The 18,118-nt window shown below is 42.5% G+C and overlaps 2 protein-coding genes across 2 annotated transcripts; one reads left to right on the top strand and one right to left on the bottom strand.

Annotated features, from left to right (window-relative positions):
- Window positions 1-294: 294 nt before the first annotated feature.
- On the bottom strand, window positions 295-5,180 carry ATP5PD (ATP synthase peripheral stalk subunit d). Its single transcript, XM_082212037.1, has 6 exons — window positions 5,023-5,180; window positions 4,349-4,479; window positions 2,798-2,894; window positions 1,762-1,833; window positions 646-708; window positions 295-510 (listed from the first exon to the last, which is right to left on the bottom strand). Exons 2-6 carry the CDS (start codon window positions 4,468-4,470, stop codon window positions 379-381), a joined length of 486 nt encoding a protein of 161 aa, XP_082068163.1. The 5' UTR covers window positions 4,471-4,479; window positions 5,023-5,180; the 3' UTR covers window positions 295-378.
- Window positions 5,181-5,929: 749 nt separating this feature from the next.
- KCTD2 (potassium channel tetramerization domain containing 2) lies at window positions 5,930-17,137 on the top strand. Its single transcript, XM_082212036.1, has 6 exons — window positions 5,930-6,402; window positions 7,976-8,084; window positions 8,826-8,917; window positions 10,123-10,218; window positions 11,696-11,821; window positions 13,497-17,137. Exons 1-6 carry the CDS (start codon window positions 6,094-6,096, stop codon window positions 13,524-13,526), a joined length of 762 nt encoding a protein of 253 aa, XP_082068162.1. The 5' UTR covers window positions 5,930-6,093; the 3' UTR covers window positions 13,527-17,137.
- Window positions 17,138-18,118: the final 981 nt, after the last annotated feature.

Consider the following 18,118-nt stretch of genomic DNA (forward strand, 5'->3'; position numbering starts at 1 on the left):
CCATCCATGGTCAGTGATCAGAGCACCTAAACAATTGCCCACTCCGGTGTGGGGAGGCCCAGGACTGGGGACCACATGGGGGTCCCCAAAAAATCAAGTTAAAGTTAGAATCTTGGGCCAAGATTGGCAATTTTAGCTGAACCACTCAGGCTTTCAATCCTCAAAAAAAAGAAGTTTAAGGCAACAATCCTACACAGCCTTATTTGGGATCCATACTGAACTCTATGGATCTTATTTCCAAGCAAATATGCACAAATCAATAACAAGAGACAAGACAAAACAAGGCTACTAAGATTCCTGTAGAATTACTTTATTTAACATACTCCCAGGGATTCTAGAGTTGATGGTTATGGCAAAGTTCTTTTGGATAGACAGCGCTTACAATTCAGCAATAGGCTTGTGTGGCCAAAATGGGTATTTTTCTTTGTCCAGCCTACTTCCTGGAAATGCCTCTTGGAAATCTTCCATTGTCATCTGATCAAAAGGAATCATGCTTCTAACCTTCTGAAGCTTGAAAAGAAAAGACAATAGCCCATCATTAGTACATTATGAAGAAGACTACTTAAAATAAAAAGAACAGCTCTTTATTAGGAGAGTGCAACTTGGTGGAGCAGACTACTTACACCACAAAAATCACCAGCTTACCTCTTTCTCATGCTCAACAACACGTTGCTTAGAGGCTTGTATGAAAGAAGCAGCACTCTTGTCCTGCAACACAGCAAATTATTCGCTTCGCATATTAGTGACGTTAATAATAATATTATTATTCATTATTTATACCCCGCCCATCTGCACCATAAACTGCATTTTCTCTTGCCTATAATAATGCAAACTATCACCTTGAGGCTTGCAGCCTTGCATTAGACATGCCCCTATATTCCAGTTATCTTACCCCTTTCCAGTTTGGGTTCAGGCCTGACTTTGGGACAGAATTTAGTCTTGGGCGCTCCAATAGATGACCTCCTTCAGGGCAGAGACAGGGGGAGCACAACCCTATTAATTCTTCTGGGTTTCTCAGCTGCTTCTGATATCTTTGGCTACAGTATCCTCCTGGACCATCTGTGAGTAGGGGGGTATTGCTTTATGGAGATTTCACTCCTACTTACAGGGTCAGTTCCAGAGAAAAGTATTGGTGACTGTGTCTTGACACCCTGCCAGTTAATCTGTGGGATGCCCCAAATCACAATTTTGTCCCCCAGTGCTATCTTCAGGAAGCCACTGTGGGTGCTTATTAGAAGGTTTGGGGCAAGGTATCTTGATGATATCCAGGTTTATCTCTCAGTAATATCTGAACAAGCCCTAGACCACTACCAGGATGCAGTCATAGGCTAATAAACTGCAAATGACTCTTGGCAAGACAGAGACCCTATGAGTAGGCAGTTCCCAAGTCTGGGAATTGTGTTGCGTACAGACTCTGGATGTGGTTGCCCTCTCTCTGAAGGAGGTATATAGCACGGGAGTGTTCTACATCCGCTGCTAGCAGTGGTAGCCCAAGTGACCTCGTTGGCTCAGAGTAACCATTAACAACTTTGGTTGGTGCATCAACTACAATAGTTTGCGGACAAGGATTGCTTAGAGATTACTATTGCATTAAGCAATATAAAAACTGTATAAATAAATACCAGCAGAGGAAAATCAGAAGTATTGCCGATCACAAGCGGAATATAGTAAGTGGTGAGCAGGGAATAATGCCTAACACAATTTACCGAAGTGGGATACACAAAATATAACTGAACAAAGGCACACAAAAACCACACTTACAGCCTCTTTTTCTTGGGCATCTATCTTAGCTGTCTGGGTATCCACAGGCTCAGGAATCTTGAGTGCTTTAAACTGTGAAATTTGAGGGGAAAGTATTTTAAATGTGTTTCGTCCAATTCTGTCAGTGACATATATACAGTCAGAGATAACTTTTCCAAGTCCTGTCTGTTTCCCTTTAGTTGTAAGAGGTCCTTAACTCAGTCACAGTGTATGATTTGCACTTTCTAGCCTCCCAGTTCAATCCTCTCCATCCGAGTGTGGGTCAAGACCAAATGTCCGGTCTAAAGTAGACGGCTACACTGGGAACAAGCCACCTGAACGCCTAGCAGATTACTAACAGAAATTAGCTGATTTTACAGAGTTTGCTTGCCAGCACCCAAGTCATTTCACAGTGAATGACAGTTCTCATACAGCTACAGCAAATGCACACCATCTATAATTCATTCTTAAAGTGTTAACATGTTTCAATGTCCTCTAAATTCTCTGGATTGCATTTTCATACATTTATCGCTGTCCCACATGAAGAAAGCCAGGCATTCATTCATTAAATTGGATTTATATACCAAATTTCTCTGGCGCCATCTATATTGATACACATACTTTCCCGGTTCATAACCAACAAAAAATAAAAATCAGCATGATTGTTGCTTCAAGTTTAGCTTTTCTAGCCTATCCACAAGGCAGAAGTTGGTGGGAAATGTACTAATTGGCTAAAGACAAGAAAATGCTGTTGCTGTTTTTTTATGAGCACAACACCATGCAGCTGCAACATTGGTGCCAAATTACCCAGAAGGAAATAATTACTATACCCAGGGTGATTTCTATTATTATTATTATTATTATTATTATTATTATTATTAATTACCTGCCCTTCACCCTAAGGTCCCAGGGCAGGTTACAACACGAAAACACAGTATTAAAAGCAATTTAAAGCAACTTACAATTAGGTGGGTCCTAAAAATACACACTAGACTGTGTGACATGCAGTGCCTCATTTAGATTGAGAAACACTTGAAGTAGCATAACACAACCTCACCTTTTTCTCAAATTCATCTACCATGGCCTTATCAGCAATTGCAGTCTTGTAAAAAGCCCAATCTATAGCTGGGGGGTTCTCTGGCAAAGAAGCAAGCCTGTTTAGATGAAGGAAAAGTACACTTAGTATAACTTTAACAAGTTTTCATGCAATTCTTCGTTCTGTAGCCATCTCCCATTACTGTCACCCTCCTTAAGGATAGCTAACCATAGCTGCCAATGTTCTCAGCTATTCAACAGCAATAATGAACCTTGCAAGATTCATCATACACACTAACAAAGACTGGTGAGTTAAGTCCAAAATAGTAGACTGATACACTTTTGCCAGAAGCTGATAAAAGGGTTTTGTCAAATCTTAAGGCAAAGAACTAAACTTCAGTCAAGACACAGAAAAAGCATGTGACATCTCAAATCTTACTAATGTCAATCAGATAGATTTTAACCATATCAGTTACAGTGGGGACAGGGGACCAGAGGCCTTGGGACTTTTTCCAGTCTGTGCCCTTCAGCAGACCAGACACCCCTCATTAGTCCAGCTCTGCATCTGAGTCCTTTTGCCTGGCTGGAATGCATCCTTGAACAACAATACTGTATGTCTCTTACTTACCTGGATGAAAGATAGTGAGACATATGTATAGAAACCTCTGGCTTTTTGCATGCCTGGAATGAAGCCTATTGTAAAAAGATTAAAAATACACCCAATATTCCACTTACTTTTGCATCTTACTCCACCCACCATTGGAATGAAGCCCCCAGGAGATGATGCCTAATATATTGCAGCCCTCCGGGGGGGAGGGAGGGAGAGATAGACACATCTTCCTTTAACATTTTGCTTATCACAGAAATATACAGAATATAATCTGCAGCAGAAAGGACTGCCATAAAGTTGCCAAAAAGAACAAAATGAAATTTGTGTATCACTTTAATAGGCTGATCTCAGCAACAATGAATGAAGCAGAGAGCTGTGGCGTATATGGCAGGGGCTGAAGAACCCTTTTGGCCTGATGGGCCGGATTATCATGACACCAGGGAATTGGCACCTATCAAAGAGCCTGCTCAGCCCTAAACACTGCACTTCCCAAATGCCCAACAAACAGGTGGTTGGCAAGTGATTGAGAAGTACTGTATCCAGGCCTAAGCAAACTTCACAAGCCCTGTTCTTGGCACTTAGAAAGTGCCGGGCCAAAGGTCTACAAAGCGCTTTGCGCACTGCTTCCCAGACACTTGACAATCAGCTGGGTGCCAGGTGCTTGAGAAGTGCTGCACACAGGATATTGCAGGTAAGTGTGGCCTGCCCAAAATAGCATCACAGATCAAATGTGGACTGCAGGCTGGAAGTTTCCCACACCTGGTATATAGCTTAACAAACCAGTGACTGGTTCAAAGTAATTTGTAAAGATATAACCAAACAAGGCATTCTATTAATTTATTACTGCTAGCACATAGCCTGAACGCATCAACCTTGCACAAATACCAAGGCATTTGACACAAGAAAACGTGAAATTAGCAAACATAGCTCCACAGTGCCCTTTGCACACTGGGACATACTCACTTGGCTGCCAGAGAATCACTGCGTGTTTTCAGGGCATTAAACATGGGCTTCTGGTTGGGAGGCACTCGCTCAGCAAATGCCATCCAGTCTACTGCTTTCAGAGCAAATCTGCGGGCAGCCATTGTTACTTTCTAGAAAATAATAAAGCAGGAAGAAAGCTTAATAGGGAGAAAATAATCAGAACACTAACTGAGCAGCAAAAGCTATATGGCTAGGGAAGGGTCAGATGAGAGACAAACAGAAGAATGGTTCAGTTTCATCAAAACAATAATCCAATGAGGAGTTCACACCAGCACACACTTACCTGGGAGTAAACCCTATGAATTCACTACTTTATTTTCAAGTAAGCAAAATAGAGTTAGTCTGTTGAACTCACGCCATTCTTTTCATTCAATAAGGGGGGGAGGAGAAATAAAATTAATGCGGATTCTCCTTTATTAAAGATGACAGCGATGTAGCTTCTACAGTTATATAGGCTTCTGCTTGCATGTTAAAGGCGCAGCCAAAGGCAAACCAACTTGAAGAAACATTAAAAGGACCTCTGCTAGGACACCAAGGAATCCCAGCGCCGCGGTCAGAAGGTGGGGGAATAAAGAACAGAAAAGGCCCGTTAACACCACAATATTAGGAAACAGCCAACAGGGTCCCCCAAAGGACGGCCGTACTCCACTCACCTTCAGCAACCCTTCACCCCCACGATACAGAAGTCGCCGGAAACGTCCTCCCGGAAGGAGAGCCTGACCGTCATCGCCGTGACCAATCAGGACCAGCAACCCGGGAAATAGTCTGCGGCACCCTCAGCACCATAGATAGCGGAAAATATAGACTAGTAGCACACGCCTCCATTTTGGGGCAGTTAAGGGAGGCAAAAGCACAGCGTGCAAAGCAATGGAGGGCAAGGCGCGGTCACCAGTTGCCTTGCCACTCACAATCTAAGGGTCATAACAGGCTCGGTTTTTTCAGTCGGGCAACTTGCAAATATATGTACTGTATAGGGGAAGTTATTTTGACGGGAACCACTGACTGGTGCCCCCCTCAAATTAACATTCACATTATTTATTCCACAGAGAGGATTAATTGCTTCTTTGGGCGGGTAAGGAAGTGGGAGAAGCACCCGCTGCTGCCCAATCACAGTTTCAATTAAATCCTGTATCTTCTCCTCTTATCAGCTGTCACTTTCATCACGTTGACAGAGCGGGGAAAGGGGATTCGAAAATAAGTAGGAAGTCTCCTCTGCAAACAAAGTGCCGTTCTGCAACTTTTATGTATCTATGGTATAGGTAATCTAGGAACGAAGTTTCTGTTTCCTTCCTGGAATCCTGTTTCCTCCAGTGCCTTGTTCTGTTGGAGACTTTTCCCTTTAAATAATTTTATATAATTTACATTTAATTAACATTAAAATTAATTAAATTAAAATCAATTTAAATTAATTTAAATAATAGTTATTATTATTCTCCGCTTCTGCTGGCTACCTCCAGCATTACTATGTAATGGTAAACGAGGAGCATGTAAGGCCTCGGCGGTGCTCAAAGGGGCCTCGGCGGCTATTGCACCCAGAGAACGGTTGGTGACCCGGAAGTGACCTTTCCTCCCGGAAGTCCGGCTCTCCCTGTCAGCAGGGACTGGGGTGATGGCTTCCGAGCCCAGCCGAGCGCAGCTCCAGTTTCTCCGACCTGGCCGTTGAGCTGGAGCGACCGTTGCCCGTCTGCCTGCCGTAGGCCCAGGGGAAGAAACCGTAGCCCAGAATGGCGGAGCTGGTGGCCGGAGAAGGGCCGCCGCGGGGCCGCACTCCCAGCCCGCTCCCGGGGCCGCCCAGCCCGCGTCCAGCCGCCCAGCCCGCTTGCCCGCCGCGCAGTCCGGAGCCGCCGGCGCCTGAGAGAGCCGGGTCGGGGGGCGGCGGCGGGAGCAGCAGCAGCAGCGGGGGCTCCAAGTGGGTCCGGCTCAACGTGGGCGGCACCTACTTCGTGAGCACCCGCCAGACCCTCTGCCGAGAGCCCAAGTCCTTCCTCTGCCGCCTCTGCTGCCAGGAGGGGCCCGAACTGGGCTCCGACAAGGTGAGTCCGGAGGGTCCATGTGGAGTGGCAGCGCTGACCTCTTCCTTCCTTAACCGCCCGGCCCCTCCTGGGACGCTTTCCTAGAACGACGGCATGTTCTCCGCACCCCGGTAGCCCTCATACCCTCCGCCTCGTCTCCTTCCCGCTGCGATCACTGGAATAATAGGCTTGTTTCCACGCATTTAAGCCTCTTTCACCCAATGCATTTAAAGCAGTCCCCCCCACCCCACCCCAATCCTGGGAACTAGAGGTTACCCCTCACAGAGCTACGGTTCTCAGCACCCTTAGCAAGCCACAGTTCCCAGGATACTTGGCAGGGTGTGTTTTTGCAGACATCAAAGCTAACCAAAGCCTTGATGGGAACTCCTCAGCAAAAAAAGAAAGGGATCCACACAAAAGGGGCATTGCTCCCGTTGCATGTGGCAGTTGGGTGCCTGCCCACTTCAGTGACAGTTTATAGCCCCTCTAGTGGTTTCTGTGTTGACCCAACACTTCCCTGTAAGTAGTAATTTCAATATATTAACTATGCAGTCATTACACAGGTGCTGTACTCTTATTCATCAATAGTGTGGCCTCTGCTTCTGTTTTAGGGAAATAAGAAAACTGAAAAGCTTTAATCTTGTGTGCAAAATGAAAATACTTGTGAATAGGGTGTTTCTTTCAGCAGATAATTGCTGAGAGTGTTTAAATACTGTGGAACATTCTGAGCGCTCTGTAAAAGACATTATTTTAGAATAGAACAAAAGCCATTTCCCAGAATAATTAAATCAAAGTGAGAATGGGTAAGCTCTGTTTCTTATTTATAGCTTCCTTGGTGATCTTAAACAAACAAACAAAACATCTGAGCACGTAGTCAAAGGAATTGATTGCACTGCACCACTTGTGTTCAGCAGAATCTTTTTTTATTTTCTTTTTTACCATTACTAAAGAGTGATCTGAGTTGATGTTTGCTTGACACATAATAGAAGTCAGTTTGGATTAGACTGACAGTTTAGATTGGCAAAAGTATTTCTTAAGAATTCAGTTGCAAAAGTTAGGGTTGTGCTCATTTTTGTTTTTACTCTTGTCATTGTCATATCATGACAATTCAGGAGCCGATCTCACTAATTTTTAGGAGAATGCCGCTGATAGATGCAAGAACAGTTTATTTCAAGTAAATAAGCATATGATTAAGTGATTAAGTGGAATCGCCTTATGTAGGTGGTACCCTACCTTTTTTAATTATATCATGGTGTCATCTTACAGTAAAGGTAGGCATAAAAAGCTTTTGACGCCAGAGTTTAGAAACCTGCCCGTACTGTTTTCCCATCCACCTCCACTACTTCAGTAGAAGATACCCATAGTCTCCACCATAACCATGACAACATGTTAAATCTAACTTCTGTCTTTTGTGGATGATTCAACTAGTTTAAAAGAGCCCACTGGTTTTCCTGAGAACGGTAATTCTTTGCAGAGGACCAAATTCTCAACCTTTGTAAGACTAGTCTCCCCCCCACCCCCCAAGCCAAATGTCTTCATTCCATTGAATTGTCCTTTTTAGCATCAGAATCTGACACTGGTGTATCTCTAACAGGATGAAACGGGGGCATATCTCATTGATAGGGATCCCACATATTTTGGTCCAATCCTGAACTACCTCCGGCATGGAAAACTCATAATAAACAAGGAATTGGCAGAAGAAGGTAAGAAATGGAGATTGCGGTGCTTTGTCTGACTTGGGCAAGGTAAAAATCGATCTATATCCTTGAAAACCATAGGGAAGCTTAATGGATGTTGGCCACATTTCAGCCCAGAGCTAGTGCACTTAAGCCTATTGAAATCCATGGTCTTGAGTGCATTGACTCCTGTGACTGAGCGAGGCCTTGGTCAGCATCTTTCTGTGTCATAAGTTTGTGGTTTATTTTAGATTGACCTAAGGAGGAGGTGTACAAAACCAGCTTTATTCATGGAGGCACATTATTCTGATGCAACTATCTCATACAAGGCATTCTGTTAATAAACATCAGTGGCATTTTGTATTAACTTGTTGTTTTTCATTGAAGTGTGGTCTGCAAAAGCAAGCTCCTTTTTGTGAAGAGCTTCAAATGGAGGGAACACATCTTCATGAATCCCCAAGTTCTAGTTTTCTGCTCTTCATGAAATAGAAGTTTTTGCAGCTGTTTGTGGTCACATTTTTTCCTAATCTTTGCCTTTGTTTTTGCTCTTGCAAATTGAGATTCTGGTAGTATAACGTTTGTTGATCTGCAGATTAATTATTTAGGTTAAAATATATACAGTATGCAAAAAAATAATTCTGCAGTGTCATAGGCTTCAGTAATCTGCTCTGCGAAGAAGACTTTGGGGTTAGCACAATATTGCTTCTAGCATTCTTCCCTTTTTAAGGCTAACAATCTTCCTAACTGCACCCCCCTTCTCATTCGTAGGTGTGCTGGAAGAAGCTGAGTTTTACAACATTGCATCTCTAGTGCGGTTGGTGAAGGAGCGAATACGGGATAATGAAAGCAGAACTTCTCAAGTAATGCATGTTAAAGAAAATAGAAGGGGGGGTTTTGTAACTGGAATCAAGGGCAAATCTGTGCTTAGCCTTCCCTTATTTGTGGTTGTGGTCAACTGCTAGTCTCTCCCTGTGACATACACTTTGGAGAAGGGGGCTGGGTTTCTTTGCTGCTATGATGGGCTTTTGCAGAAAATCCAAGCAGCGCTTCAGTGCTGTTTCAGTCTGCAAAAGCCCAGCAAAAAGGAAAAGAAGCCACACATCCTTTCTTGTCCCAAGTTCTTGATGGAGGAAAGGCGAGGTGTGTTCTCTTCCTTGCGCTGGGCTTTTGCCAGAGGTGCCAACAAGGACCTCACTGCTCCTGCTGGACCTTTGCAGGAGCTGACAGAAAGGGAGACAAAGCAGCTCTTCGCTCAACCAAATCCTTCATGAACTGCTGGGAAATGAGGGGGAAGGGACAGCAAAGAATGCTCCCTTGTCTGTCGCAATATTTATTCATTTATTTATATTTAAAGGATTTGTATCCTGCTTTTTGGGAGAACCTCCTCACAAAGTAGCAAGCATCATGTGGAACAATACAAGCACAGTTTAAAGCTTTTTATTTTACAGCAACTCAAAAAATCCAGTCAGCACAGCTGTAAAACACATTATGAACATTAATTGCCTGCATACAAATCACTTCATAAAAGCAGCAGAGAACAGATGTGAATTCAAAACCTGTTTGAAAATTTGTAGGGGAGTGTTTTTACATGCTGAGTGGGATACATGCTGACTATTACAGGTTCTGCCAGGTTAAAAATGCTGAAGAGAAGGGCAGTCTGGGTCACTTTCCTATCATTCCCAGAGACACTATATTACTGTACTTTCATTTGAGTCATTTGTAGCAGTTTGTTGCCATGATGCCTTTATCCCGTCCCAATATGCACCAGTGTTTGATGCAATGTATCCTGGCTATCTCCATACCTACATTTCTATACACCTACCTCCCTGGGGTTATTTCTGGCTCCTAGATTTTCAGCAAAACTTGCCACATGTCTTTTTTGATGGTTGGGGAAAGCATGACATGTCCTTTTGAAACATTTCTAGTGGTGTGTGTTCTCAGGAATCAGCAAGGACCTATGACACTAATTTCCTTGAAGCTAAGCCTCTTTAAACAAGCTACCACTACTTGGCAAAGCCACAATGTTAATTTCTAACTTATTGTTTGGTTCCCCTTTGTGTCCCAGGGACCTGTCAAGCATGTTTACAGAGTCCTGCAGTGCCAAGAGGAAGAGCTCACCCAGATGGTGTCCACTATGTCTGATGGATGGAAATTTGAACAGGTATCCAGTGCTAAAGAATACTTTCCTATCCAGAAGAAGGGGCCCACTTCACAAGGCTTATATAATGGCGAATCTTCCACCTCTATTATTTGTTATTGATTGGAAGGGGCTGTCAACAGCTTAGTGAATAATGAATGCTTTAGTGGGTTTTCCTTTCACCTTTTCAGAATCTAGAGAATATGGGAATTCTCATGGAACGTAAATTGTGCCTAGTCTGCTGGTGCCTGGAGAGAAGTCTGATCACTGAGTCCCTAACAGATAATTGCTGATTATCTTCTAGGGTAGTCTGATTACAAGCCTCTGCCCATTACCCTTCCTCACTCTTCACTTTAGTTGATAAATGCTGTCAGCCTTGAAACTGTTGACTGATGCTAATCTTGCACTCAATAAATAAGTGCACAACTTGCTGGGGCCGGTCTTTTGCTATGAGAGACTGTGGCAGAATGTGCTTTGACTAATGCTTCCAGTCTTGTTAGGTTATTGGTTTTTTATTTACTTCTGGTTTTATGCATTCTGGTCAGTTGAATTTCCTCTTAATGAGGGGGAATTCTTTTTTATTATATTGAACCATCATTAGGGGGCTCTGTCGGACTTCAGGTTTTTTGCCTAAGAAAATGCATTGTTTGGGGTATGGATGGATGGCAGCTTCCCACAATTCTGATTTGGGGTACTGTAGAGCTTCACTTGGAAGTATGAAAGTCATCATACTGATGAGCTGGTGACTATCATTTTTTCCCATCTTGGAAGCTTGTTTGTTCAACTCAAGTAATCCTTATAGGCTAAACAACCAGCATTAGTCCCTGTCTCCTCTGTTTTTATAATACTGTTTTTTGCTACTTTTCCATAACGCTAAAGGTTTAAAAAAATATTAAGCTGCCTAGAAATGCTTAGTTGGATACAACTCAGTCCTAAATTCTTCATTTCCTTATTTGGTGTTTCCTAGATGCATCTGTGGCCTTTTTCATTTTGGGGGGAAAAATATTAGTGTGTATATTTTAAAATCGCACTGGTGGAATTTTAAGTAGTAACAAAAAGGAGCGCAATAGCTTGACAGAAAATACACATGGATTGCTTGCTGGTTTTGTGAATCACAGCATTTCAGGGGCTCAGACTAGAGTATGGATGTGTCCTTAAACCTTCTAAAAGTTAAGAAGGAATATAAAGGTGCAGAGTGCTCTGTCTTGTACTCTTTAATGCTTTCTCCTGCAGATCTGTATTTGATCACTGTGAGAGACTAGATACAGACCAAGATCATATTTTAGTTCAGTGATGGGAATCCTGTATCTTTCCACATGTTGCTGATTTACATTTTTCATCACAGTTGGCCATTTGTTATACTATCTGTGAATGATAGGAACAGGAGTGCAACAACATCTGGAGAACCCCAACCCATTTTAGCCTAGTATTTTAAGGCTAATTCTATACTATTCCTTGTTTATTGCTGCTTCTAACTTTTACATTCTCTTTATTACATTAGCTAATCAGTATTGGATCTTCTTATAACTATGGAAATGAAGACCAAGCAGAATTTCTATGTGTTGTGTCCAGAGAGCTCAATAACTCTACCAATGGCATAGTGATAGAGCCTAGTGAGAAAGCAAAGGTAAGGAACCTGCTTGCGATTGAATTCCTTGAGGATCACATTAATGTTTCTGAATACAGAATGGAATAAATACAGAAGGCAGCTTGCTTTTGATGTTGCAAGGTGTATAGTTCCTGTTAGTCAGAGTTTTGTCAATAATAATAATAATGATAAATTTGTATACTGCCCTGTACCTGTAGATCTCAGGGTGTTTCACAACATAAAAGTCTAAGATAAATGCAATACCCTACAATTAGAAATTGTGGAAGTATAACAATAAGCCACTGAAATGAGGGAGGCAAAAATGTACAAGGGTGGTGGTAGATATTTCCTAGTGTATTGGTCAGTTAATTCTGGAAATATCTGGTAAAGAAGCTGTCGAGCTTTCAGTATGTTCTCCTAATGGTAATCTTTAGAAACAGTTCCTCTCCCTGCTTCCATCTTCCGTAAAGTTTCTGAAAGAGTCTCTGGGAGCTTTTAATCTTTCAGTTCAATGTCTGCTAAGAAGTAAATCTTGTTGGTATCAGTGGGGTTACTCCAGATAAGTATGTATAGGATTGCAGGTTCAGAGAGTCTGGTCTTCTCTTTAGCACTGTCACCACTGCAAATTTGCACAGAACATGTGTAATGTAGTGCTGCATAAAGGGGTTGGCAAGGACCATGTTAACATTTCTGAATATATTTGTGCTATAGGGTTGTATCTAATGGTGCCTATTTGACAATAAGGCTTCCGTCCATGGAACAGGGAGGGGAGTAATTTTCAGTAGTTCCTCCTTCCACCCACAGCCCTCTAAGCACATATTCTACATCTGCTCAAGAGGGTTGGAGGACCCTCTTAGAATATTGTGGGGGTTTTTTGGTGGGGGGCAATAAGGAGACTGCAGACGTATTGCTGAAAATGGCTTCCCTCCCCATTCCATTGATGGAACCTTTGCTGTCAGCTGACAGACACCATTGGATACAACCTGTAGCCTCTGTCACTAAATCTTACATTGAGCTGAAAAGTGAAGGGAGATCGAGAGAAACTGTGGGTTAAGATAAGGGATGGGTTATAGCTCCATCCCAGGTTCAATCCCCAGCTCTTCCAGGTAGGGCTGGGAGAGAATCGTGCCTGAAACTGGCGAGTTGCTGCCAGTCAGTGTAGGCAGCACAGAGCTCATGGACCAGCTGTTGTTATACGGCAGCTTTCTATGTGACTGCATCCACAAATATTCACAAGCCACACAATGCTGTAGTGTTAGAACAACTTAAAAGCTGATATAGTCCAACTATTCCCAGCAGTTTAATCCATGAAACAGAAGCTTAAAACTGATGATGAAATCTACTTAAAGTGTAGCACAAGTAGTGAGCTGGAAGGGCCAATATGTAGGCAAAGGTGCCTACTAAACTATACATGTATTATTAGACAGAACCAGCTGCCAAAGCACAGCCCAAGTATGCCTCAAAAGTCAAATATTTTAGCATGGAGCTAAATAATTCAGTTTAGCAATAACAAAGAACCTAACCAGCTAAGGGTTTATTTTGTAGAGTATTTAGCCTCCTGTAGTTAATAACTTTTTCCTATAATACCCTGGGTGAGAAGCCAGGTGCTAAGTACTATGGTACAAAGTTCAGATTTTTCCTTCTGTTTCTTTCCCCCTCTATTGCAATAAGTTCTAATCATGTTGCTGTTGTCTTGGTGCTTCTCTCCCCACAGATTCTTCAGGAACGAGGATCACGGATGTAATCTAAGCATCTAATACTTTAAAACTCCCAGATGTCAAAAGGGCAATCTAGCTGGGCAGAGCATTTTTCCTGCAGTCCAACCTTGCTTTTGTACAGTAATCAAACTAACACAAAGCAAAGCTGAGCCTGTCCTGCCAGTAGAAAATTAATCCTGGTGAAAACCAAAGGCTCATCCCACTCCAGTTACAGAAGATGAAGAAAGAAGAGAATCTTCCAGCCAGATAGCCCCCTTTACTCCACTAACTCTGTTTCTTTTTATTTCTGTCTTGGCACTGATGTGATTTATTTTTATTTAATTGTGTTTTTGGCTCTCTTTAGAGAGGGCTAAAAGTGAGGGCTGCCCAGATTCCTGGGCTCTTTTAAGATATCCCAGGCATCAGTGGTCTGGACTGATGACTGAGGAGTTTGGTTTAATGGTGTCATTTTTAAAGAAATTTGTAACACGCTTTCCCAGATCTGATGAAAATGCATTTGAAAGTAAATGTCTAAACCAAGAACATTCCTGCCCCCCCAGCAAAAAAAAAACTTTTTAATTTTTGTTTTGGATTCGTTACTGACTCAGATACCTGTTAGATGGGCAATTTTTAATTTGGGAGTGGGTGGGGTTATGTTTACCATGGGGCCTTGGCTGAAGGGTTTTTCTTCAGATAACACTAAAATATAAGCTCTGAGCATTTCTCGCAGTGTGGTTTGGTCATCGCCATTCACACATCTTTAAAAATATGCTATTTCTGCAAATTTCAAATCCATTTCTACTATCTCTTAAATGTCAGAGGAGCGTGGCAACGGGGCTTATGTCCCGTCTTTTTTCCTGCCAGAGCCTGGAGTATAGTCCCTTGACTAACTTTAAAGTTGCTCTTTGATCTGGAGGATTTGTCCCTGCCAAGTTCAGCTTTGCCTTGTCTTGTATTCAGCAGCATGAAAAGACCCCCTTGTTCGTCCTGCATTAAAAGCAGGTTTTCTTTTTACTCTTAGTTACTTTGGTAGGCTTTAACAACTCCTTATCCAATACATTCAGGGACGGAGGGTCCCTTATTTACACATGGTGATTCTGCACTTTCAATCCTCCACCTCCTTTTATTGTATTATCTTACCCCAAATAACTAAGTGGTATTGCGGGGGGTGGGGAGGGGTGGTGATGAAAGTTGCCAAACTGTTGTGATTTTTTTTTTCTTGTCCAAAGTGGTGTGTGAACTTCTGTAATGTGTTTTTTCCCCCCTTTGGAATGCCTTGAATGGACGTGAAAATGTCGTGCCTCTCTTCTGATCTTAGCCAAATGGGACTCACTGATCTTGTCAGTGAACTTGTGCCATCCCTAATCAGTGAAATGTCCCCTCCTAGTTGTTGGTAAATGGGAATCCCTTAAGCATTTGCTGCATGCTACCTCCCCTCCGTATCCTGGCTTTGTTCCTTGGGAGTCATCTTGACTTCTGGGCCTTTGAGATAAGCCCCAAAACATACCGAACCAAAGTTTCAGAAAAATTGAAATGCTTTGGTGTCCCTTGGCAATAATCAAAGCTCTCTGCTTACAATCCGAAGACCCCTTATATACAAATTGATGTGTTTGGAATTTTCCACCAAGGAATTGCATTCACTGTGTCTTCTTTATGTTTTATAGTGTGAGTTGATGAGGCTTCTCGTTCCATTTCTTCCTTAAAAGTGAAAAGGGTGGGGTAGAAGGACAGTGCATGAAGTTTGGATGGGGACGTTAAAGGCCTCATCGCGGATAAAATGCATGGAGTTTAAATCAAGTTTGGCACTTAATTCCCCGCTGCCCCACATCCTCCATCGTTCTTCAGTTTGTATGTGCATATATCACTGAGCTTCCCACAATGCACCTCCAGAGAAGTTTTGGTAGGTTAAGGGTTAGAATAACATGTCCTAGTTCAGTCTCTATTACAAGAAGACTGTACCAAAGGTCTTGAGGTCGGTCGGTGGCTGCTGAGACTCGACTGGCTCCATATTGTGTTGAAGTAAACCAACATTCCAGTCTTGCCCTGCCCTTCCTGTTTATAATGTGTTGGTATTGGCATGATTAGACTACGTCTTGGCTGGATCTAACTAACACTGTGATGTGTACATAAACCCCTATCTTGTACCTTCAGCTGTTGTCAGTGTATGTCCACAACTGATAAATAATCGGGTGTGTATGTGCTGCGAGGAAGTATAAGAACTGCAGATATATATTTATATATATAGCATTCACATATACCCTCATAATCTCTCGTTCTCAGGGAGGAGGCGAGAGTGGGCAGTGGTGCTATGAACTAGTTGAAAGAAAAACAGGCTGACAATGCCAAGAGTAGCTGCCATTTCCAACATGGCCTAACCCAACTCATTCCCCACCTTGCTGGGCACGTAGCAGTGTTAGGTTTGCTTGGAAGGAGACCTTACTGTGTAGCTTTAGTTAATCAAAATGAATACCTCATTGCTTTATTTTATAGTCACCAAAAAGCACCATGCATGGGGAAGCCCCATTAGAGGAGTGCCTGATGTCAGGATAACAGACTGGATAAATAAGACTCATTCTGTTGCCCATATTGTGCCATTGGGAATGGCTCCATTGGAATCTGGAGGAAAACCAGATTGTGAGATGAGCCGTAACTGGCTTGATGCAATGCATTACAGCGGGATTGCAGTTAAACTTCTCTGAGAAGCAGTGTTTCTGCCTAATAAATGGGGTAGTCCTATCCTATATACTCCACTTGCTGCTGGCAACTAGTGAGCGTTTTTCAGTGGATTTTAAGTTCTTCACTGGAACACAATTGCCTTCTCCCTACCTTTCCTTGTTAAGTATTCTCAACTAAAGTAATCAAATTCGTTGGGACCCTCCCTGGAGTGGTGAGCTGTTTAGCTGGAGATAGAAACAGTATTAGGGATTGGAAAAGCTGTTGGCTTTCCTAGTATAAGGGCTTGAAATCCAGCTACGGCAAGACACCATTCTAGCTCATCCGTTTGTGATGTTCTTTCCCCACAGAGACAGGTCACCTCCAGGCCCTGTTAATCTCAAGAACTGGCTTCCATTTTCTGCACCAGTTTTATCTCTGCCTTTATTAGCAACAGGGCTTTTCCTTCCATTTGCCTTTATCTCTGTCCAAACATTATCTCCTAAACTAAAAGCTGGAAAATAAGTAAGAACCCTGTTTCCCCTGCAGAAGGCAGTAAATGAAAAGAGAGGAGCAAATGATTGGATGGGTGTTTATCTGGGTGATTTGCATCTCTTGAGGAGGTTTCCTTTAAAACATTAGCTAGCCCCTGGGGACCAATAGCAGGTCCAGTTTCCCAGTGGCCAATTGTTCCGTTACAGCAAGGTTGGAGCTAACCTCTTAAAAGTGTCTTTGTTTCTGCACATTTTTAATCAATTTTTCTCAGGGGTGACTGAGTGGTCCGAGGGGAGGGGGATTTTCCACAAGGGGGTGGGGGTTGGCTCCTCGGACCTCCGCAGCTGCGCCGTGGGCTCCTCACCCTCAGGTTTTGCCTGCAAACCTTGAGGTTTTGTACAGTTCGTCACATGTCAGTGCCCTTTGCTACTGTTTCTCTTTGTTTATTAAATGTGTTTGAATAATAATGGAGATGCTGTGATTTTTTTTTCCAATAAAGATTCTGACATGACTTGAGCATCTGAGCTATTTTCTTATGCCCTACAACTCTACCTGTAGTAAAGAGAGCTTGGGAGTGTCTTTCACGTGTGTTTTCTGTGTCACAAAGACTGCAACAACTTCTAACCTGGAAGCAATAGCTTTTGCTGGTCAAGGTTCTGTTGCTGAAAGCTTACAGGCTCTTACACTTTACCCAAACTCTTGCACCAGAACAGAAAATGCTGTCATCAAAGGGAAGACACCTAATGTCTGTTCACACACTGCCTACTTAAACAAGATAGAAATGTAAGGGTGAAAGCAGATCCATTGTCATGGGTTTAAGATACTACCTTGTAGATAAAAAAAAGTTGGGGTCCTCATTTTTAATACCGGAAGGTGCAATTTTGTATCATTTTTATGTTTTCATTGTTGTCCAAAGGAGACTTGCATCTCAGGCCATTGAGAATTAAGGGTGCTAAAATACTAATAATGAGGTGAGGTGACTTCTCTGATCATTCAAAAATAAGGAGTTTGAAAGTTACGAGCCCACTGTTCTCTTATTTTTCTTCTGAATCTTCCAACATTCAACTTCATTAGATGTCCATGTGTTCTAGTATTATGACAGGAGTATATATATACACACACACAAACTTCTTCCATGTCATGCATAATTTCTAACACTACAATTCTACGATACTTCCATGTCGCTGCTTATTTTCCTTTTCTCTGAAAAGCCCCAAATGCTGTAACTTTTTGTCACAGGAATTTATCCATTCCCTTGATAACACTGGTTGCCCTTTTCTGTACATTTGGAGGATAAAGCCATGCAGTTAATATTAACCTATACCCTGTAGTCTATGTTTCCGTGTAATCTGTAGTTCTCTGAAGCCTAAAAAGTAGCATGTCTGTGCTCTATGGGATGCAGATATATGTGCCTGCTACCTGGCTCCATGATTCTCTGGGACAAGCTTCTGTGTTTTCATACAGATCATATTTTACTTCTTTAGTAGTATAA

This window comes from Podarcis vaucheri (genome assembly GCF_965113315.1).
Source record: "Podarcis vaucheri genome assembly, chromosome: 2".
NCBI classification, from domain to species: Eukaryota; Metazoa; Chordata; class Lepidosauria; order Squamata; family Lacertidae; genus Podarcis; species Podarcis vaucheri.